The sequence below is a fragment of the Herpailurus yagouaroundi genome, unplaced genomic scaffold (assembly GCF_014898765.1).
Source record: "Herpailurus yagouaroundi ecotype Mexico unplaced genomic scaffold, PumYag 162, whole genome shotgun sequence".
NCBI classification, from domain to species: Eukaryota; Metazoa; Chordata; class Mammalia; order Carnivora; family Felidae; genus Herpailurus; species Herpailurus yagouaroundi.
Window position 1 is genome coordinate 72,217,385 of NW_024412403.1, and position 24,008 is coordinate 72,241,392.

General features: G+C 41.6%; 1 protein-coding gene across 8 annotated transcripts in view; it reads left to right on the forward strand.

Annotated features, from left to right (window-relative positions):
• RUBCN (rubicon autophagy regulator) overlaps positions 1 to 24,008 on the forward strand; it is a 58,121-nt gene that overhangs the window by 22,468 nt on the left and 11,645 nt on the right. Inside the window, exons 3-13 of one of the 8 annotated variants that reach the window (XM_040484806.1) lie at positions 4,443 to 4,529; positions 6,334 to 6,493; positions 7,152 to 7,258; positions 9,293 to 9,449; positions 10,512 to 11,045; positions 12,398 to 12,442; positions 14,551 to 14,646; positions 15,348 to 15,463; positions 16,405 to 16,615; positions 17,107 to 17,211; positions 19,779 to 19,853. In XM_040484806.1, the coding sequence (XP_040340740.1) occupies positions 4,443 to 4,529; positions 6,334 to 6,493; positions 7,152 to 7,258; positions 9,293 to 9,449; positions 10,512 to 11,045; positions 12,398 to 12,442; positions 14,551 to 14,646; positions 15,348 to 15,463; positions 16,405 to 16,615; positions 17,107 to 17,211; positions 19,779 to 19,853 (1,693 nt within the window). The remainder of the gene's footprint in view (positions 1 to 4,442; positions 4,530 to 6,333; positions 6,494 to 7,151; positions 7,259 to 9,292; positions 9,450 to 10,511; positions 11,046 to 12,397; positions 12,443 to 14,550; positions 14,647 to 15,347; positions 15,464 to 16,404; positions 16,616 to 17,106; positions 17,212 to 19,778; positions 19,854 to 24,008) is intronic. The other 7 variants (XM_040484807.1, XM_040484809.1, XM_040484810.1 and 4 more) reach the window with 7 other exon arrangements.

The window sequence follows — 24,008 nt, forward strand, 5'->3', positions numbered from 1 at the left end:
TTATGTTATGTTATGTTATGTTATGTTATGTTATGTTATGTTATGTTATAACATCTAAATTTATATTTATTCAACAGTCCTTGGATATAGGACCAAAACCTTTTCTGGGAGCATGGATCCACTGATGGAATTTCATATCATCTTTCCTGAATAAATTGCACTCATAATACATGAAACAGGGCTTCCAGTTTTAATTTCTTTCTGCTAGACTAGCAATTTAAAGATCCTAGAATATGAGTATAAAACCTTCTACATTTTTAGGGTTTTTTTTCTCTTTAACTTCGAAAGTTGTCTTGCCTCTATGTAATTTGACATCAAGTTTTTATTGAAGTTTTTGTTTGGGCATAAATTTTCAGCTCCTCTGGGTAAATACCAAGTAGTATGATTGCTGGATCATATGGTAAGAGTATGTTTAGGTTTGTAAGAAACTATCAAACTATCTTCCAAAGTAGCTGTACCATTTTGCATTGTCACCAGCAATAAATGAGAGTTCCTTTTGTTCCATATCCTCACTAGCATTTAATGTTGGCATTGTTCTGGATTTGGGCTGTTCTAGTATAGGTGTATAGTGGTATAGTGTTGTTTTAATTTACATCTCCCTAATGACATACAATGTATGTCTTTTCATGTGCTTATTTGTCCTCTGTATATCTTCTTTGGTGAGGTGTCTGTTAAAGCCTTCGGCCCATTTTTAAAATCAGATTGTTTAATTTTTTTCTTTTTTCTTTCTTAAATGTTTATTTTTGAGAGAGAGAGAGTGCAAGTGGGGGAGGCGGGGGAGAAAGAGAGAGAATTTGAAACAGGCTCCAGGCTCTGAGCTGTCAGCACAGAGCCCAATGCAGAACTCAAACTTGGGAATGCTGAGATCATGACCTAGGCCGAAGTCAAACACTTAACCGACTAAGCCACCCAGTTGCCCCAGATTGTTTTCTTATTGTTGTGTCTTAAGAATTCTTCATATATTTTGGATAACATTTCTTTATCAGATGGGCCATTGCAAATATATTCTCCCAGTTTGTCGTCTCTCTTCTCATTCTCTTGACATTGTTGGTCATAGAGCAGAAGTTTTTAATTTTAGTGAAATCCAGCTTATCAGTTCTTTGTTTCATGGATCATACTTTTGGTTTTGTATCAAAAAGTCATCACCATACCCAGCGACATCTAGGTTTTCTCCTGTGTTACCTTCTAGGAGACTTATAGTTTTGCATTTTACATTTATATCTATGATTCATTTTAACTTAAGTTTTGTGACAGGTGTGAGGTCTGTATCTAGATTCATTTTTTTTTTCATGTGAATGTCCAGTGTTTTAGCACCATGTTGAAAAGACTGTCATTGCTCTATTGTATTGCCTTTGCTCCCTCGTCAAAGATTAGTTTATTCTATCTATGTGCATCTGTCTCTGAGCTCTCTATTCTGTTTCACTGATCTATTTGTCTTTTTTTTTTTTTTTTTTTTTTGCCAATACTCCACTACCTTGATTACTGTGCCTTTGTTATAAGTCTTGAAGTCAGATAGTGTCAGTCATTTTTGAAGAAAAACTTTGCTCTTGTCTTTCAAAACTGTTTTAGCTATTCTGGGTCTTCTGCTTCTCCATATAAACTTTATTAATATTATTTTTTAATGCTTATGTGTTTATTTTGAGAGTGAAAAAGAGAGAGCACAAGTGGGGGAGAGGCAGAGAGAGAGGGAGACAGAGAGAATCCCAAGCAGGCTCCTCATTGTCGTCGCAGAGCCCAAATGGGGCTTGATCTCATGGTTCGTGAGATCACAGCCAGAGCTGAAATCCGGAGTTGGAGGCTTAACCAACTGAGCCACCCCAGGTGCCCCTCCATATAAACTTTAGAATCAGTCTGTTGGTATCCACAAAATGACTTGCTGGAATTTTGATTGGATTGCATTGAATCTATAGCTCTAGTTAGAAAGAACTGACATTTGACAGTATTGTCTTAATATCCATTAACATGGATTATCTCTGTATTTACTTAGTTATTTGCTGTTTTTCATCGGTGTTTTGAGGTTTTCTTCATATAGATCTTGTACATATTTCATTTTGGGGAGTGCTAGAGTAAATGGTAATATGTTTTTAATTTCAAATTCCACTTTTCATTGCTGATGTATAGGAAAGTGGTTGACTTTTGGTATTAGCCTTGCATCCTGTGACCTTGCTATAATTACCTACTAGTTCTAGGAACTTTTTTGGTTAATTCTTTAGAATTTTCTACTTAGATGATCATGTTATCTTGAACAAAAATAGTTTTATTTCTTCCTTCCAAATATGTATACTTTTTATTTCCTTTTTTTTTTTTTCTTTGTGCACTAGCTAGGACTTTAATAAGATGTCAAAAGTAGTGGGGAGAGGGGACATCCTTGCTTTGTTTCTGATCTTAGTGGGAAAGCTATGAGCTTCTCACCATTAAGTATGATGACACCTGTAGGTTTTTGTAGATATTCTTTTATCAATTTGAGGAAGTTACCTTCAATTCCTAGTTTACTGAGAGTTTTTATTATGAATGAGTGTTGGACTTTGTCAAATGCTTTTTCTGCATCTATTGATGTGATCATGTGATTTTTCTTATTTGGCTGTTGATGTGATGGATTCCAGTCTTGATTTTGGAATGTTAAACTAGCCTTGCATACCTGGGGTAAATCTTACTTTGTTATAGTGTATAATTCTTTCTATACAGTGTTGGATTTGATTTGCTAATGTTTTGTTGAGGACTTTTGCATCTGTGTTCATGGGAGGTATTGGTCCATAGTTTTCTTGTGATTTTTTTTTCTGGTTTTGGAAAATTAGGGTAATTCTGGCCTTGTAGAATGATTTGGGGAAGTATTTTCTTCTGCTTCCATCTTCTTATAGGCATTATAAGGAATTGGTATAATTAAATGTTTAGTGGAACTCACCAGTGAACCCATCTAGGCCTGGTGCTTCTGGTTTTGGAAGGTTATTAATTGTTGATTCCATTTTTTTTAGTAGATATAGGCCTACTCAAATTATCTAGTTCTTCTTGGTGAGATTTGGCAGATCATGTCTTTCAAGGAATTGATCCATTTCATCTAGGTTATCATGCCACTGAGCATAGAGTTGTTTATAGTATTCCTTTGTAATGTCCACGAGATCTGTAGTGTTGTCCCCAATTTTATTTCTGAGTTAGCCTAGAGTTTTGCCTAAAAAAAGGAAACCAAGTTTAGATGCTATTCACATAGATATGACATAACCAGGAAATGTGCTGGATTTGATATCCCACTATTGACCACCCTGGCCACTCAGTGTCCACTAAGCCACAGAGCAGAGATCAGAAACACTGCCACACTGCTACCAAAATATTAAAGGTCTTCATGATTCTAGTTGGCAAAAAAGTCTGTACATCTGACACCTGACACTTCTAATTCTCGCTTTTACCTTCCCAGTCTAGGTGAGAAAGCCACTGACATTTGAGATGATTCTTTTTTTTTTTTTAATGTTTATTTATTTTTGAGACAGAGAGAGACAGAGCATGAATGGGGGAGGGTCAGAGAGAGAGGGAGACACAGAATCCGAAGCAGGCTCCAGGCTCTGAGGTGTTAGCACAGAGCCCGATGCAGCGCTTGAACTCACGGACTGTGAGATCATGACCTGAGCCGAAGTCGGAAGGAAGCTCAACCGACTGAGCCACCCAGGCGTCCTGAGATGATTCTTGAGTCACATATTAAGATCTGATTTAAGGATTCTTTCTAGGCTGTTTATTTTGTTCCATTGGTTGGTCGTCTCTTAATGCTTGTACTAGTTCTGTATCTCTAAGTTATTTAGATTTCAGTTTTAACCTGTACCCAGTCATCTCAGAAAGGATTCCCCAAAAATAAGAATTAGATTTTCTTAGTGTAAACATTTTGCTATCATGTTCAGACCTCCTCCAGTGTGAGACTATTTTATCTAGAATTGCTCATTTCTTTGACTCCCTGACCTTGGAAGCATGGGAAAAGCAGGTCTTTCCTTACCTGATTTTGCAGTAGGAACTAAAGACATCTGTCTCTGACTTTTAACGAATAACTCACCAATTTTAAGATTTACCTTCGAAGTGTTAGTAGTATCCACAGATGTATATGATCATAGATTTTGATTTATGGATTCTCCTGAATAAAAAGTGATTAACAGCTCTTTCCAAAAAAAAACAAAACAAAAAAAAAGATTTACCTTCGAGGGCTTCAGTGGTGGAGAGATGAGGGAGAGATCAGATTATTTTCATTGTATAACCTTCTCTATCACATGCATGCATTACCAGTTCAAAAGAACAGTTATAACAGTTTTTAACAATTATCCTTAAAAAGGGTGAACATGAGTATATATCCTTTTGATTGTTGCTAAGAACCTTTGTTGAGGTAAGGGAAGTTTATGCTCTCCCCCTCACCCTCTCTTTGAATTGGTCTAAAATGGTAGATTTCTTCACCTTGTATGTTCCCATAGGAGGTGTGTTGCCGCCAGACTGACTACTGGCAATTTGTGAAGGACATCCGATGGCTCAGTCCGCACTCAGCCCTTCACGTGGAGAAGGTAAGAAGTGAAAAGTAACTGCAGGGCCCTGTTGTTTGATGTTCTGTCTGGAGAGTCTCCTAGGCTAGAAAGATGGCGTGTGTTAAGTTTCCTATTAACTGAGGAAAGGAAACTATGCCTGTAAGACTAATCTGGAGGGCTCGAGGGGAGGATTGTTTACTTAAAAAAAATAATAAACCTTACAAATACATTGCTCCAGGCCTTTTTCTGTACTCTGGGGAAGAGATGAAAAAGTTTTGTTATCTTCAAAAGATCTGCGTATTAGGATGAGAATGAAGCTGTTCAAAATCCTAGGAAAATGGCAAGAGATTCCCTGAAGTAGTTGGGGAAGCAGGACTGAGATGCTGATAACTATGTGAGGAGAAGAGGAGCCCTCAGTTGGAAAGAAATGGAGATTTCTGGAGGCCAGCGTCAAATAGAGCCGAACGTGTTCCTGAACAACAGCTTTAGCTACCATTGTAGGACTTTACTCTCCTGACCTCTTAGCTCAACATAGTACCCTTCATTTCCAAGTAGGGAAACAGCTCATGGAGGTTAGTGACTTGGCCAGAGTTACACAGCTAGCTCCAGTCAGTCACTGCCAAATGTACGTATCTATTTATTTAACTCTTCAGTATGGAAAATCTCAAATACATACAAAATTGATGAGAAAAGCGTAATGAACCCTGAAATATCCATTACTCATCTTCAGTATCTGTTAATAGCTGGCAGTCTTATTTCATGTATATCCCACCTACTGCAGGTTCATCACTGAGATGAGGTCAGGAGAAGTAATTTGTTTTTAAATGATCAGGGAACCAAATCACAAGATGTCAGACTGGCCCTTTTTGTGAAGAAAAGGCCAGAGCCCAGTGGTTTTTCTTATGTGGATTTTCTTTGTCCTTCTCACTTTATTTTTCTTACCACCACTCCCTCTCACCCCAGCTAACTTCCTTTTCTAAAATATATTGATTGCCATAGTCATTTCTTCTTGGAAGCTGCCTGAAATTGCCATCCATACATGTTTTGCACTGAACCTGGGCTATGAGTCCTTGCTTTTGTTTATTTATTATTATTATTATTATTATTTTTAATGTTTGTATTTATTTTTGAGAGAGAAAAGAGAGAGCATGAGCGGGGGAGGGGCAGAGAGAGAGGGAGACACAGGATCTGAAGCAGGCTCCAGGCTTTGAGCTGTCAGCACAGAGTGTTATGCGGGGCTCAAACTCACAAACTGTGAGATCACGACCTGAGCCAAAGTCAGACATTTAACTGGCTGAGCCATCCAGGCACCCCAGACCTTGCTTTTAGAAATAGTCAAATAGAAGGAGGTTCCAAATAGAGAATGCTGTGACTACAGCCAGAAAGAGACACTCAGATGGCTTCTCTTTGGTGGAGAATCTTAGGTGGTGTCTTCCCAGATCCTTTCCCCCAGGTTTTTGTGCATTATTTTCTAGAGGCCACCTAAAATGGAGGACTCTGTGAAAGAAGCCAAGAGGTCAAGTTTATCCCTCCTCAGAGTACCACAGGATCATGTCTCTTTGGAGTTAGAACTTAAAGAGACAGATGTAGCAGCTTTGTCCTCTCCTGGAGCTGCATATCAGGTCTTAACTGCTTAGTCCCTCTGCAGTGGCCCAATCAGCAGTGGAACCACTAATCCCTTCATTCCCGCTCCTCCTTCAGTAACCTCTAAATACTAGCTGGAGGAAAAATATCTCTGATTGCCTCCTCTTCCCTTTCTCAATTTGGTTCTCAGGTCATTAGGCCTCAGTCTTGCTGTCTTTACCAGGATGCATGTTTTGACTCACGCCTCTTTGCCTCCCAGTTCATCAGCTTGCACGAGAATGGCCAGAGCAGCACCGAAGGTGTGAGTGAGCATGCTGTTGCAAAGTTGTGGCTGCAGCATAGCTTGCAGTGCCACTGTCTCTCAGCCCAGCTCCGACCTCTGCTTGGGGATAGACAATATATCAGAAAATTCTACACAGGTAGGTGGAGGTCACTTAGCCAGGATTGTTGCATATACTTCTTCATCTCTTCCACTTTACTCTTCCTTTACAGACTGACTCTCACCCCAGAGCCCCATACTTTCACTTGGTGCCAATAGAGATTCTCAACAAAGACACACATCCAGTCTTCTCTCTCACCTCCTGTGTAAAACACAATCAGACTTTATGCTAAGGTATTCCCCTACCTCCATATACACAAACCGATGAGAAAAACCCCCATTTACGGAGTTTCTGTGTGCCAATCACCGTTACGTGCTTTTTATACATCTGATCTTCCCAATAGCCCCAAGACCTGGGTATTAATACCTCTGTTTTCCAATCAGAGAAGCAGAGCCCGAGGAGATTAGGTGACTTGGCCAAAGTCACCTAGAGCCAGGATTCAAATCTGGGACTTTATGACTTTGAGGCCTCTTGTTGTATCCTCTCTATTATACCGCATGTCACTTAGCCTATTTGTAGTAGTGTAGTAGTTACTATACTTTGTCACTGATTCTCCTTCTCTTTGTAGTGGTATGATTCTCCTTAGGTCATTTTTACCTTTTGTCTCCTTCCTTCCCTGAGCCCCTCCCAGGCTGTACAGGGAAGCTAAAGTTCTCCCTGTTGGGCTCCATCACAGCAGTAGCTCTTCTCTCCCCAGATACTGCTTTCCTGCTAAGCAACGCCCACGTCACGGCCATGCTCCAATGTCTGGAAGCAGTGGAACAGAACAACCCCCGCCTCCTGGCTCAAATTGATGCATCTATGGTAAGGGGGCAAGGAGTTATCACTGTCTGTGCTGGGCCCCTGGACCTCATCATGGTAAAACTCTCTGTAGCAAACTGCTTCTTTGCTTAGGCAATTGTGAACTAAAAGTCTTTCATTAGGAAAAAAAAAATACTTCAAGAAGAAGGGGAGGTACTGTTAAGTATTTATTGAAGTAAAAAGTCTAAGCTTAGGTCTGTTTAAGGAGGGACGTGTCTTTTTTTTTTTCTTTGATGTTTATTTATTTTTGAGACAGAGAGAGAGAGACAGAGCACAAACAAGGGAGGGGCAGAGAGAGAGGGAGACACAGAATCTGAAGCAGGCTCCAGGCTCTGAGCTGTCAGTGCAGAGCCCAACACAGGGCTTGAACTCATGAACCATGAGATCATGACCTACTCTGGCTGAAGTCAGACACTTAGCCAACTGAGCCACCCAGGCTCCCCGGGAGATGTCTATTTTTTAAACCCTTTAAAAAAAATCCTTAGTCTGAGTAAGCATGTCCTGAAGGGTAGGCTTGACAAGCTGAGGGGAAGAGGATGATTTTGAATCAGGAGTAGGATTTATAGTGTCAGAACTAGTATGACCTGGTGTTACACAGGATCATTTTTGTCCTTGAAGTATAAAGATAGTTTTGTTTTTTATTGTTAACCCTTTGATTCACTTGCCCTATCACTAATATCAGTGCCTCAGTTAGAATGGAATCATAGGCCCTACTTCTTTTTGGGAGGGATCCCCTATCTCTCTTAGTTTTAAGTTTCTTTATTTTTTTTTAAGTTTATTTATATATTTTGAGGGGCGCTTGGGTGGCTTAGTCGGTTAAGCATCTGACTTCAGCTCAGCTCATGATCTCATGGTTGGAAGGGTTTGAGCCTTTTGTTGGGCTGTGTGCTGATAGCTCGGAGCCTGGACCCTGCTTCAGATTCTGTGTCTCCGGCTCTTTCTGCCCCTCCCCCAATCATGCTCTGTCTCTCTCTTTTTCTCAGAGATAAATAAACATTAAAAAAAAGTTTTTAAGTTTGGAGAGCCTGGGTGGCTCCGTCAGTTAAGCGCCTGACTTTGGCTCAGGTCATGATCTCGTGGTTTGTGGGTTCGAGCCCCGTGTTGGGCTCTGTGCTGACAACTCAGAGCCTGGAGCCTGCTTCAGATTCTGTGTCTCCCTCTCTCTCTGCCCCTCCCCTGCTCACATGCACTGTCTCTCTCTGTCTCTCTCAAAAATAAATAAACATTTAAAAAAGCTTTATTAAAAAAGCTTTTTTTAATGAAATTAGTGGAACCACTAATTTTATTAGTGGAACCACTAAAAGCTTTTTATTAAAAAAGCTTTTTTTAATGGTTATTTATTTTTGAGAGAGAGAGAGAGAGAGAGAAAATCAGAGTATGAGCAGGGGAGAGGCAGAGAGAGAGGGAGAGAGAGAATCCCAAGCAGGCTCCACACTGTCAGCACAGAGCCTGATGAGGGGCTTGAACCCACGGACCGCAAGATCATGAGTGGAGACGAAATCAAGAGTTGGATGCTTAACCGACTAGGCTATCCAGGTGGCCCTCTTGGTTTTAAATGGTGATTCTTAGTTACCAGTACCAGGCTTGGTGCCAGGCACCATACATGCACCATCTCATTTAATTCTCACAGCTCTATAAGGTAGGCATTAATCTCATTTTATAAAGGAGACCAACTGAGGGACAGAGTAGATAAGTCACTTGCTCAAAGTTTATATGATATGAACCCTGATATGTCTGATTTCTGACTCTATGTGCATAGTCTTAAGAATTTTGTTATGCTGCTACTAAGATAAAGCCCTCCGGGTGTCCCATCTAGGACTCCAGTTTCAGAAGCTGTGGTGTATGGCAGGACTTCTAGGTTTTCAAAATTGCATGCTGTAATAGAGCAATAGAGTGGTATGCCATATCTACAGGCTCTGGCTGCATTTCAGGCCTGCGGCCAAAGGTCAGCTTCCACCAGCATTACTATAGTGCTGAGTGCTCCTTCTCTGAGGGCCTCTGTCCTGGACTCCAACATGTGGTTTTTTTTTTTTGTAGTTTGCCGGAAAGCATGAGAGCCCGCTGCTGGTAACAAAGAGCCAGAGCCTGACAGCTCTGCCTGGTTCCACGTACACTCCTCCAACCAGCTATGCTCAGCATTCCTACTTTGGGTCCTTCTCCAGCCTCCACCAGTCCGTACCCAGCCACAGCTCAGGTACGGGGGCAGGAAGGGTAATCATGACATGTATGCTGAGCCCCGGAGCAAGTAGAGGATTTTGTGGGTGCAAACAGGAAAGGTGTAGCTAGAGCTTTGGCTTGGTGCAGTTCGTCATATTTCATGTCTTGATAAAGGACATCTTAAAAAGTTATATAGCGACCAGTCTAAGATAATTCAATGGAATCATTAAAGTAACAGAGGAAAGAGATGTTTTTAGATTCCCCTGGATTTCTTTTTTTTTTTTTTTTAATTTTTTTTTTTCAACGTTTATTTATTTTTGGGACAGAAAGAGACAGAGCATGAACGGGGGAGGGTCAGAGAGAGAGGGAGACACAGAATCGGAAACAGGCTCCAGGCTCTGAGCCATCAGCCCAGAGCCTGACGCGGGGCTCGAACTCACGGACCGCGAGATCGTGACCTGGCTGAAGTCGGACGCTTAACCGACTGCGCCACCCAGGCGCCCCTAGATTCCCCTGGATTTCTAATCCACGTTGCCAAGAAGACATTTCAATAATAATAGCTAACACTTCCTGAGCACCAACTGTGTGCCAGGCTCTGTTATATTTATATATATTATTTCATTTGATCCTCAAAATAGTCCTATGCAGTAGGTGTTGTTATTATTGCCCATTTTACAGATGAGGAATGAACACCAATAAACAGTGAAGCTACTGTATCAAGAGCACATGCTCTTATCTTACCTTACCTGGCTTACTTCCTTCTAAATAAGTTTTGTTAACAGAAGAGACTCATAAATATGGAGAAGAAACTGAGGGTTACTGGAGGGGTTGTGGGAGGGGGGATGGGCTAAATGGGTAAGGGGCACTAAGGAATCTACTCCTGAAATCATTGTTGCACTATATGCTAACTAATTTGGATATAAATTTTAAAAAATAAAATTAAAAAAAAAAAGTTTTGCTTACCTCACATGACGAACCTTTTCTGAGGTGGTACTGGGCACCCAGTAATGATAGGGAGGTAGGTCCTTAGTTGTAGAGAAGCCTTTCATATGTACCAAAGATTTCCAGCTCACCTTTTTCTTCCCTTTTTATATCCTAGAAAGAAGATCGACTTCCTTTTCACTCTCTGGCCCTCCCCGGAAACCTCAGGAAAGCAGAGAGCACGTCTCACCAGCACAGGATCAACCTAGCCAAGCCTCACTGCTTCCAGCCTCTACGTTAGCCAGGGATTCCCCCTCAACTCCAAATGAGATGAGCTCTAGCACACTGACCAGCCCCCTAGAAGCATCCTGGGTCAGCAGCCAGAATAATTCCCCAAGTGATGCCAGTGAGGGGCCCGAGTACTTAGCCATCGGCAACCTGGACCCCCGAGGCCGGACCGCCAGCTGTCAGAGTCAGAGCAGCAATGCTGAGAGCAGCAGCTCCAACTTGTTCTCCTCCAGCAGCTCGCAGAAGCCAGACTCTGCTGCTTCTTCCCTAGGCGAGCAGGAGGGAGGTGGGCAGAGCCAGCTGTCCGGTGTCCTTCGCAGGTCCAGCTTCTCAGAGGGGCAGACGTTCACTGTTACCAGTGGAACAAAGAAGAGCCATACTCGGTCCCATTCGGATACCAACATTGCCTCCAGAGGAGCCCCAGGTAATGATAGTCACCAGTCCCTAGTTAGTGACTTATGTTTCTGATGACATGATGGGTATCCTGCTTATAATGAAAGAGAGAAGTTTATAATGTTATATGAATACCCAAGAAATCGGAGAATATTTATATTTGTTCCTTTATACGTTGCTAACTAGTAAATGTTTTCCTGAATTCTTTCACCAGTTCCTTAGCATCAGAGGATAGTGTGGCTTGTTACAGTTTGAGTTTTTAATGTTTCTCTCTGGCAGAGGGGAATTACTAATGAGCTTTAAAAATAATCCCATTAAATTCCTCCCCTTTCTGTGATTCCTGAGAAGTTTGGTTAGGTGTCATACTAGTACGAGAGAGGCTAAGTGATATTGGGGTTTCCTCATTAAAACTAGGGATATAGTGAGTGTGGGATGATGTGATCTAGGAAACAAGTAGGTGGGGCTGGCCATTGCATCACTAATTCAGGTTGGAAGGCCATCAGTTGAGGGGCCCTGGCCATTGGGCCCTCCCTCACACAAATAGCAGCTGCTAAGCAGAGCACAGCCTTGGCTCGAGAGAGGTGGGGCTCACTGCTTTTGCCATCTCCCTGCCATCTTCTGTCATGGGTTGTTAGTGTCTGGCAGGCTTTGGTTGGGTTTCATTTGTAGGAGAGTCTCCATAACAGCAAGTATAAGATGGATCTCTGTGCTCAAAGCCAGTTCTGGGTAGGAAAACCCCAGAAATAAAATATAAAAATAAAATATAGAAAATTTTGAAAAAGCAAAAGAGGAAGATTTCCTTTAGCAACTGGAGCTGCCATTGATTTCTCTTTGTAATTTCTAGAAAGGTGAGAGCTGAGGCCCTCATCCAAAACTTCTGAGTGACAAACTTTTTTTTCCATTTTCTACTCAAGATGCAGTTCTGCTTATTGGAACTCTTCAGGAAAAAAAAAAAAATCCAAATCAAAGCCTGTCTTCCCACAAGCTTTCTTAGATGTGAAGAGTATTAGGGTTAGCGCCTCGCTTCACATCTCCTGCTGCTGGCCTGCTGTCTACTGTACTCCAGGCCACTGGTCTTTGAGCGTGGGATGCTTCCCTGCCCCCATTCTTGAATCCATGTGGATTCCAGAAACCATGGTAACCTGCATTGGGAAGGGGAGCAGAGAAAACCTAAGCAAAAGGGTCTGAGGGAGAGGGGGTCGTGTGTAGATTCTTGTATGAGTCAGCTACTATGGTTCAGTAGCTGAGTACTTCAGCACCAGGGTTCCCTCTTGGGAGTTAGGTCCCTACCTCCGCTAGATAAAAGGACACTCTTTTTCTCACTCTCTCTGTTCTCATTTCCTCTCTTTGGACTCTCCTCTGCACCTGTCTGTCTACATACAGGAGGCCCCAGGAATATCACCATTATAGTTGAAGATCCCATTGCAGGTTTGGGAGCCAGTCCTCCTTTCTGTCTGCCACCTCCTCCTCCTCCTCTGTGACCATCTTGCTTAGTTCAGAACCTCCTTTTCCATTCTGGTGTCAAATCAAGTCTGGCTAGTCTGGCCAGTCCTGCTATGATTCTTGGACCCGTCTCTAAAATGGCACCGATATTTTGCATAATATGTTTATTGCCCGTGACTTCCAGATGCCTCATTTAGTCTCCCAATAGCTTCTGGGAGGTGGAGTCAAAATTTATCAATCCTGAAGGTGAAACTGAAGCCCAAAGGTGAAACTGAAGCCTGCTCTTTGTCTAAGGCATCATGATGAATCAGTGACAGAATTTTTCTTATAACTGAGTACTTACTGTGGATTACTTTATTTTCCTTGAATTAACACCAGAATGTCTTTTTCCCCCCTTCTGTGGTCTTGGATGTGGATGCATGCTTTTTGCCTCTCCCAGAGTCCCATTTCCTTTTTCTTTCACCTATTTTCCTTCCTCTGTAAGTCCCACCCACCACCATTCCAGCCATTTTACAGGTTTTTTTCTAGTGACTTTGGTTTTCACGGTGATGTTGAAGATGAATATTGTGTTAAATTCTGGGTTTATGGAGATATTAACAGTAGAGTGTGTTTGCCAGATAGAGTGGTGAGGGAGGACTGAAAATGGTGGCCTCCTGCTAATGGAGGAAGCCACTGAGTATGTAAGCTTGGAAAAGAGAAGGTTAAAGAGGAGGAAGTTGACAGGACCACCGTTTAGAAGAGCATTGTTATTTTTAAGGAGACGAGAAATTGTAAGAAGACAGATTTCAAGTGAGTGTGAGGAAATCTAAGAATTAAGAGTTGTTCATTTGAATGGGCAGCATCAGGAAGCAGTGAGCTCAGTAAGCAAAGGCTGGACGGCTTGCACATGTTGTAAAGGAATAGCGCGCTGGTGTTGGAGTTTGTGTTGTGCACTTACTTTGACTGGGGACCTTAAAGGAGGTCCCATCCGAGTCATAGTTTCTTAACCAAGGCATCATGGTGACTGCTGGTTTGTCTTTAGATCAGTAGTGAGGAGGAGAGCTCACTGCAGGGACCAGTAGAAATCTTTGAGACCCAAGGAAAACAGTTATCTCTTATCACAGAGTAGCATTTTTTTTAATGAGAGGAGCAGCTGACAAGTTGGCACCCTCTGTGGGGGGAAATGGTTGGCTGCGGCTCAGTCATTCACTCTCCCAGAGCATCCTGCTCATTTCTCAGGCATCCACCTGCTTTTCTGCCTGCCCTTCCTTCTGTAGCAGTGGGAATTTTGTGTTTTCCTTGGGAGAATATCAGTTTCTCATTTCCTACGAGCCCTGCCTACTACTATTTCTCTACTCCCAACTCTCATCGTTCCTTAAAAACTTCTACCCAGCCAGCCGCTTCCTACTTTGCCAGGCTTCTCTTTAAACCTTTCCTTTTCTTCTCCAATAAGGCTGGGCCTATAGCCCTGTGGCTGATCCCTTTGGATACAGGGCCATTGTCCTTGGCTTCTCTAGCATTGTCTTGATGCCTCCTTGAAGGACGTTGCTGGATTTTATTTTGTTTTTCAGCTAATTGAGAAGTGAATTAAATTTGTAGGTGTGACAACTTTCAAGTTCATTTCAGGTTCAAGAGAGGCCATATCCTAGTATTTCCCTAGTGTGACCATTCTGAGATTGTTTAAGAGCCCAGTGTCAAGGTTTCAGAGAAGTTTCAGTGTGCTTATCTTTGTTTTACCATGTGAGGACTGTTATCTACATTGGTTTTTATCAAGAGGATAGAAATTGGCCAATATTCCTAGAACATTTGTTAAGAAGATGGAAGAACAAAGAACTGAATTCATGAGTCTACTTTGATTTGATTCTTTCCACCTTTGTGTTGCTGCATCTTGGGTTATGTTTTCTCTTTTCCTCTTAGAAGATACTGACTCCCCATCTCCCTTCCTCCATGTGTTCCTGCATTCTTGGACCGTTCCCTGTTGCTGCGCCATCTCTCTCCTGTTTGGGAGGGCATTGGGAATGGGAGCAGTTAAATACTGAAACTCCGAAGTTGGGAATGTATCTGTTGCTCACCTCGTATGTGTGTTTTTACTCCCTGGTGGTCACTGACCCTAGAATCCTGCAATGATAAGTCGAAGTTGAGAGGTCCCTTGCCCTACTCTGGCCAAAGCAGTGAAGTCAGCACACCCAGCTCTCTGTACATGGAGTATGGTAAGTGAGCACTAGGAAGGCCAGGGCTGCAGCTGTGTCTTTTCTCTGCTCTCCCCTTGTGCCTGCTAAGGTCTGAGCTGTCTAGCTCACATCAGCTCTGGGGAGGGTACACACCATACAGTCTCACCCTTCCTATCATCATTTCCAGCCCCCATGCTAGAAATCACACTGCCCCGCCATTTTTCTTGCTCCTTTCTGACTTAGGGGTCCCACCCTCTCATATGCTGTGGGTGTTATCACCATGAATGTCTGTTGATCCAAATGGAATGGCTCTCTGAGTGGGTGAGAGAGGGACCTTGAAAGGAGGCCTGTGAGTGTTGGGGCTGAATTATGAGAAGATAAGCTCCACAGGAGGAGCTTATCTATTTGTTTCCTTGTCTGATTCTCAGCACAGGTTTTTAGGGTTTTTTGTAGGGTAGGAGGGCAAGTATCTCTTCTTTAAATTTTGATGGTAAAAGGATTGTCTCTGGGCTCTCTTCTCTTATTCTACTATTCTTTTACCAAGAGGCTTAGTGGTCTGGGATTCTGAGATTCAGAGAAATTCCTTTAGAAGGTAGACCTTTTCTTTCCAGCCTGTTAACCTGGGAAAACTTGGGCGCATCTTTAGTGGTAAAATCATCAGACTTCTCAAAGAAGCTTGTCTGTTACAGATTCACTTTCTAAGTCAGAGTTTTTCACATGCACATTCCATTTTCCTACAGAGGGTGGTCAATATCTGTGCTCAGGGGAGGGCATGTTCCGAAGACCATCAGAAGGACAGTCCCTCATCAGCTATCTGTCTGAACAAGACTTTGGAAGCTGTGCAGACCTGGAAAAGGTAAGGCATCTAAGAGGCTACTGAAGAGCTCATGAGTTGGGAGATCTGGACTGAGGGCCCACAGAGCCATTTCTTCTAATGAGGTTTGGGTACATAGTAGTAACATGAGCAAAGACCACAGTAAAGACAAGTTCAAGCTAAAGATAAGCTCAACACTTTCCATCTCTGGAGAACTTTTCAGGGACTATATGCTCCTCACTGAGTCCAAAACTGTTACTGATTTTCTCTTAGAAGCTACCTTGGGCAGAGAAATACTTTTTAGACACATGATTATTGTTTCCCTGACCCTGGAAGCTTAGGTTAAAAATTGTTTCCAGAATCAACTTCCATATTTTGTTCTAAGGCTCAGATATATAATAAATAATGTCCCTGTGACATTTTGTAGCTTAAAAGCACTTTATCTTGAGATTTATGTTTACCTTAATGCTTTGTATACAGGGATATGGCTTAGGAAAGACCTTGATATTAAATTCTGGACTTTTTCTCTATCATTTTTATGTAAAGTAGGACAGGAGGGCCAGGCATGACAGGTTTGAGAGCAAAGAGAATGTAGAACAGTTTTTTTGGCCATCAGCTTTCCTTATAGTGGAAGTGTTCATTTCCCCTGAGTGTTTTGAATAAAAGCAGCACATGTCTTAGAAGCTCTCCTTTCCAGGGGCTCCTGGGTGACTCAGTTGGTTAAGTGTCTGACTTTGGCTCAGGTCATGATCTCGTGGTTCATGAGTTCAAGCCTCACGTCGGGCTCTGCTGTCAGCACAGAGCCTGCTTCAGATCCTCTGTCTTCCTGTCTCTTTGCCTCTCCCCTGCTCGCCATCTCTCAAAAATAAACATTAAAAAAATAATAAAAAAGGAAGCTCTACTTGTCAGCGTTACAATCAGTGAGGTGTTCAACGTATCTAGCCCCTTGCTAATCAACTTCTTTGGTGCTCTCCTTTCCCTAGGAGAATGCCCATTTCAGCATCTCAGAGTCCTTGATTGCTGCCATTGAGCTAATGAAGTGCAACATGATGAGCCAGTGCCTGGAAGAAGAGGAAGAGGAGGAAGAAGACAGCGATAGAGAGATCCAGGAACTGAAGCAGAAGATCCGCCTTCGTCGCCAGCAGATCCGCACCAAGAACCTGCTCCCTGGGTATCAGGAGACTGAGCACGGAAGTGAGTGAGGCTGTGAACTCCTCAGTTACACTTCTGCAGGGAGTTAAGATAAGACCTGGTACCTTGTGGGCTTCCTTTTTTGTCTCACTTTCAAATGTTATAACCCAGCTAAGGGTTCCTCTGCTGTCAGAAAGAATTTTTATGTTGTAATTTTTTTCCTGCCAGACCCAGAGTCCTGGAGTTTATCTATTTCCTACCTCAGAAATATCTTCCAAAAAATAGGTTTCTGATATGAGAACTACGACTGCTGGTCCCAGAGTCACTTCCCACATAGTAGTACCTTCTGTTTACCTGAAACTTTCAAAATGTCATGAATAAAATGGGGAATAATCAACAAGAAGAGCTAGTTTCCATTTCCTCAGCATCACTCCCAGCCAAGTTTCTATTCACTTCTCTGTTGAAGTCACACCAGGTCCCTTTCATTGTGACCCTAGGATAGGAGACCACTTTCTGTCCTGTTCATTACCTTTTTTTTTCTTTTTAAAACATAGCAGGCTTTCAGGTCACTTCTAACAGCTCCCAGTTTAGTTCACGTGATTCAACGCAATTCTCTGACTCTGGCTCTGCTGATGAGGTTGACGAATTTGAAATCCAAGGTAAGAAGTGACACTTTATTTCAAGCAACTTTCATTGCCTAACTCTTTGAATTTGAAGTCGTAGACTGAGAAGCTTTCCTTAAGTATAGACAATCTTCATAATGGTACATTATGGAATGTTGTTAGTAACTGTGAGAGGAAGCCTCTCTTGCTAAAAACAAAACTCCTTTAGTAAAATTTAAACAGAAAAAGAAGTGCTTCAGGTAGAGGGGCCTGGCTGTTGAAGTCACCTTGATGGGTCTCCTCAATTGCACCTTTCTCTTGGATTTTCACTCTGATTCCTCCTGGTAAGAGCCTAGGGCTGGCCTATACTTGCATGAAATTAGAATCTTATTCTCTTATGTTCCATAACACAATCAAAATTGTTTCAAAATGTTTAAAAGGAACTTTGTTATAATCCTAAGAGAAAAGGACAAAAAGAGTCATTGGGGGGAAAAAAGGGGGAAAAAAATCAAGTTTACAAAGTAGAGCTTTTTCTGTCCTACCAGTGCTAACTTGCTTAGCAGAATCACCGACCCTTGTTGTAAGCACATGCATAGAGAACAGGAGGGGTTCTAATCTGGGAAGGCAGTTCTATTAAATCATGTTAACTCATGACTAATGGATTAATCCATTCCTGCAAATCATAGATTTCTTCAGGTTCCCATCAGTGCCACAAACAAACAAACAAACAAACCAAAAAGCAGTTCATAGTCACAAGTTTTCACCCATGGGTGAAACTAAGAGTTATTTCCTTATGGAGGTGAATTGACTCTATAATTCTCCATGGTAAGATGGTGATGAATACATGTTTTATAGATCTGTTTATATCAATCTAGAGAATTGATATAATTCACTTTTCACCTGCGCAGACCTCCAGTAGTATTCGAAAGCTGGTGGTAGCTGGATTTCTTCCCCATTCAGAAATACAATTTTTATACATATTTTTCCAGGTGTCTAGGAAGTCTTCCTTCTGTGTTCTCTTTAATATGTCTGATTTCTTTTCATGACAATAATAGCCACTTAAAACTCCATTTTTTTTTTTTTTTTTTTTTGGTTTGTTTGTATGTGGTTTTCCAACATTTCTCCAATTCTCTGATACCACCTGAGTATCCTCACAATTCAATTCTGACATTAACTCCTGGAGTTAGGATAGACTCCACAGGGTAAGATCTCAGTCCCACAGGACACTCCCACTTCATATGCCAACCACAAATGGGGTCACCATGTTACCTACTCTTCTCTGTAGCCAACTACAAATTCAGGGGTTCCTAAGACACCTCCCCAACTCAGGTTCCATAATTTGCTAAAATGACTTACAGAACTCATGAAAACACTAGACTTAAGATTACTTTTTATTATAAAGGATACAAATAAATGGTCACATGAAGAGATACTTAGCGCAACACCCCAAAGTTTTCTGAGCACAGGAATCTCTTTGTCCATGTGGTCAGGGTGTGCTATACTCCCAGTACATCAATATATTCACCAACCAGGTAGCTCTCCCAAACCTTATCATCACAAGTGAAAACACTTTATCAAGGTTTCATTACATAGGTATGCACGAGTGCTTAAAGCAGCCATTGATGATTGAGCTCAATCTGCACCCCCTCTCCCTTTTTGAGAGTTTGGGGATGGAGCTAAAAATTCTAATCCTTTAATCTGGTGGTTGGTTTTTTCCTCTGGCAGCCAGCCCCATCCTGAAATTACCTGGATATTCCTCAAGAGTCACCTCATTAGCATAAACTCAGATATAATGGCAAGGGGCTCATTATGAATAACAAAGACATTCCTATCACTCTGGAAATTATAAAGGTTTTAGGAGCTCTGTGCTGAAAACTAGGCAGAGACCAATTATATATTGTTTTTCATATACCACAGTCTGTGATTGGCTTGATCTCCAAATTAGAAGACAATAAAAGTGTTCTGCCCTTTCTCTTGGAATCAGCAGTTAGAATTTCTTGAGGGTAATATTAAGGTAAATTCACAACACTGCTTCACTAGGTGTGGAGCAGTCCACGTGACCACTAAGTCTGTTCCTTGCAGCAAAGCAAGGGGCCAGAGGAAGCTGTTCAGTCTGGAAGGAACCAAATTTGAAATAGCCTGCTTGGGAGTGGCATGAAGTGCACTCCTGTTGGAAACTGTTGTTGCCTTTTTGGCCTCAGAGGAGTTGTTTAGTCAGCTAACTCTAATCAGTTCAGGATGGAAATCCCTAAAGGAAAAGACCTCGGGGTAGGGTTTCTCAGCCTCTAGGCCAGATAGTTCTTTGTTGTAAGAGACTGTCGTGCATTGTAGAATGTTTAGCATCATCATCAGCCTCTACCCAATTTACCTACAAGGGTAGAAAATCTCCTCTGGTTGAGAACACTACCTTAGGAGGTCTTTAAGACCAGGCTGGTTTGGGGAAATAGCAATAACTATCTCCCAAGCAATACTGAGCACCTTCCTGTGGATGTAACTTCCTAAAAGCAGTTTTACCTTTTGGAGCCAAGTCAAGTCCTGATTCTATGTGGTATAGAACTGTCATTCTCATTGATTTACTTCCTGTCTGAATACTAAAGGGCCCCCTTTTATAATCATTATCACAGATGGTAGCGAAGGATCTAACCTGACTCACATGTCAAAGAACGGACTCTCAGTGTCAATGGCATCGATGTTTTCAGGTAGCTTGTGTTGGAAGTACGGGTGTGCTCATACATGCATGTGTGTGAATGTTTGCATCACCTTTTGTACATACTTAATCTTGTGACACCTGTCTGTAAGGTTTGGAGAACTAGCTGGGAAAAACCAGACTTGAGCCAGCTAGGAGTAATTCAAATATTCATTTTCTTCTTCTTCATAGGACCTCCAACAGTCCTCCTCACTGAGACTGTCCTTGCTGATCCCTCCCTACAGTGACATTTATAGACTAAGTGGTGATTGTGGCTGATGGAGGTAGTAGGCAGTTTAGAAAGCAACGGTCAGGTGAAGAAATTTTAGTTCAAACCAACAGCTAAGCTACTGCCACACATTCAGACAGCAAAAGTCCGATAGAATAATGTGAAAGCATAATATGTCTTTAGAGTTTTGAATTTGCAGAGCCATTTGCAGAAAGTGATCCCTTCTTGGTACTTAATATGTCTGGTACATAAATGTCTGGTACATAATATGTACATAAAATGTCTGGTACATAATATGTCTGGTACATACTTAATATGTCTTGGTACATAAATGTCTGGCCTTAGTAATTTCTTTGTGATTCAAGCAAGTAGGCTTTCTGTAGGTGCGGTTAACTGAAAGTAGCAGTTTTCTACTCAAAGTGGTTTTAAAACACACAACAGCAAAACTCAGGATTTATTAAACACTTTATTTTTTTTTCTAAATTTTTATAATGTTTATTTATTTTGAGAGAGAGAGAGAGCTCATGCATGCATAATTGTGAGCACAAGCAGGGGAGGGACAGAGAAAAGAGAGAGACAGTCCCAAGGAGGCTCCATGCTGTTCAGTGCAGACCCCAATGCTAGGCTCAATCCCAAGCACCTTGAGATCATCACCTGAGCTGAAATCAAGAGTCCAACACTCAACTGACTGAGTCACCCAGGCTCCCCTAAATAGTTCATTTTAACTGTCAATGTAATCAGCCACTAGAATGTGAAATAATTAGGTAAGATCAGATAAAGATTTGGAGAAAGGAAAGTATTTAGTTTTCTTTTTCTCTTTTCCTGAACTGTTGTAATCTATTCTAACATAGTCTTCCCTTGCTTGACACATAATTATCCTATCACTTTTTAACTGGTCTCTTAAGTGTTTACAACCACAGTCCTTTTGCAGGTACATTTATTGACTGTCAGCCATTTCTCTGTCAGAGCATATTCAGTCTGCTTTAACCATAAGGCGTACTTTTATTTGGTCTTCCTGGCATCTTTTCTTCCACTATTTTGGGAGCTTTAAAGCTTTTAAAATACATTTTTATACTTTTTAAAAATACATTTATATATTTTATATACATGAAACATTTTTCAACTAAAAGACTATACTTTTTCTTGTGCCCTATAATCCCAGCACATTATGGGAGTTGAAGGGAAAGCAATCAGAACAAGCCTCTTTCAAAAGAAGTGGCTTGTTTCACCTTATTTCTACACACAGGTTCTTATTTATGAAAGTATAATTTATAATTCATCTTTCTTTACACTACACTTCCTTTTTGCTTTCTGTTGCTTTTCCTCTGCTTCTGGTTTATTGATGGTATGAAATCCTTTTTAAAAAGTGTCATTATACTTCTCATTAGCGATCTTCCTGATTACATCCAGAGGTTTACAGATGTGTTTCTTTTTGATCATCTTCAGTGATATATGCTATTGAAGAGCCTCTGAGTATACGATCAGATTAAAATCCATAACACCCTTGGGAAAATTTAAGTGCTTAAGCATCCTATTATGGACATCATCTATCATGAATACTCTGCATATTGTAATACTCTACTTGATATAATCACATTTCTTAGATCCTGATTCATTGAGTAGACCATATGGAACAGAAATGTTTCTGAAGGAAATAGATGAATAATTTTTAGCAAATTTATCGACTTGTGGAACCATCACTATAATCTAGTTTTAGAACATTTTTATTATCCCAGTAAGATTCCTTGTGCCCATTTACAGTTAATTTCCCTTCCTATGGGGTGCCTGGGTGGCTCAGTTGGTTAAGCGTTCAACTTCAGCTCAGGTCATGATCTCACAGTTCCTGAGTTCGAGCTCCACGTTGGGTTCTGTGCTGACAGCTCAGAGCCTGGAGCCTGCTTCCGATTGTGTGTCTTCCTCTCTCTCTGCCCCTTCCCCACTCATGCTCTGTCTCTCTCTCTCTCAAAAATAAACACTAAAAAAATTTTTTAAATTTCCCTTTCTATCCCAACCCGCAGTTCACTGCTCATCTTTCTGTCTCTATAGATTTGCCTTTTCTGAACATTTCATATAAATGGAATAATACAATATGTGATCTTTTGTATCTGGCCTCTTTCACTTTATCAATTTCTTTCTGTGGTACCTGCCAAATTGGTATGAGATCATTTATAAGCTCCCAATCCCAGTCTTTACAACTTCTTTAGTTTTAGAGTTTTGTTTTTCACTGCTCCTTCCCCTTTTATTATAGCTTCATCAGTTGTTCTTTATCTTCCTTCGTAGATTCTTCTAGAATTTCAGTCTTCCACATGCATGTCAGGTTCCAGTCAGGAGACAGAAATCACAGAGTAATTTGACTAGGGAAGGTTTAAAATAAAGAATTATTAACTATCGTGGTGGACTGAAGTAATGGGAGCCTGGCTCGTAAGGAGTGAAAACAACTCTAAAGTATACAGGGATAGCAGATATAGGTAGCAGTCAGTATGCCTAGGAGTGAGGTGGAGCACCGGGGAAGGAACAAGTATAGAAGAGGACCATATCTGCAAGGCTGAGATCCAGATCTCCTGGCTCACTAGAGGTGGAGAAATTCACTGAGGCTGCAGAGCTGCCCTAAGAGAGTGCCTGGGGATGCTGTCTATGAGAGGTGCCATGCCAATGGCACCAGGAAACCATTCTGTGGGGTGCTGGCGGAGGCTGCCCCTAGGGAAGTGCTGTGCCTCAGAACTCAAGAGATGCTTGGCGAAGTGCGCCATGGGAGGTGCCAGGCCTGTGGCTCCTGCTTTGCCAAGAGGTACTGGGGAAGCAGTTTATGAGAAGTACCACTAGTGGCATTCTGCTTCAGGGCCACCTTCATGAAGGCCTGCCTCCCTAAGGGAAAAGTCACATGTACTACAGGAGTCTGCCTAGAGGAGTACCACCAGACTCAGCAAGAGAAACTCCTGCCACCTCCAGTGTCCCTCCAGTGCCCTCTACTGACAAAACTTAACATGGTGCCAGCTGGCAGAGGGCTGCTGTTTGAGTCCAGCTCCATTATCATAGAGCTGACGAAAAGAAGGGCAGGTTTGGAGCCGAAAGGCAATAGATTTTTAACTGGCACAATATATAGAGAAAGAAGTTCATGAACTGTATTTTCCAACAAGTTTTTAAGTTCTGTCCAAATCAAGGTAACCAGTGCTTCTCCCCACACTGCCCTTTTAAATACATTTTTTTTAAAGCAGAATAATTGTAAGTTTCCATTTTAAAAAGTTTCCTCTCCAGTCAGCTGTTACAGATAATTCATTGGAGTTGGATATCCAAATGTGTTGGGTGTCACCTTATCTGCTGGAAGAAAAGCAGGAAGGAAACCAGCGTCAAACTGGCCAGTGAATTCTGAAGTCGACTCTCTTCCTGTGCCTTACTTTGTTTAAAAATTTGCAGATTTTGCTAGGGTACCAAGGTTTTAACCCTTTCTTTCCTGATCATCCCAATACCAGTGTCTGGACATGGAAAAATTCTTCTTATAGCATGTCATTTTTAAATTGTTTTTATAATTCTGATTTTATTTTTTCAGTCAGTAGCAATAGCTTTATCTAAAGCATCAGAAACATTTGAAATCAGTTCTCTTAGAAAAAAAATACTTGTCAAATAATTAATTGAAAGTTTCATAATTATGTTAACTTCCATCCAATTGAATGGCCTTCTCCTCTGTTTACTCATTAATATTCTGTCTTATAGCCTGGTCTACTTTTATCCAGATCCTTGAGTAGTGTTTCCACCACACTAACTTAATTATATGTTTGAACTGACCAGAGAGTCTGCAGAATGCAGCAGAGGCCCAGTACCCACGGGGCCTTCATGGTACTTGGCCAGTGTCAGGTGTCTCTTTTGAGATCAGGTACTGCCTCCCCGTCTCCATTCTCAGGGGAAGATCGTCACAGCCAAACCTGTGTGGTCTTCCCCACT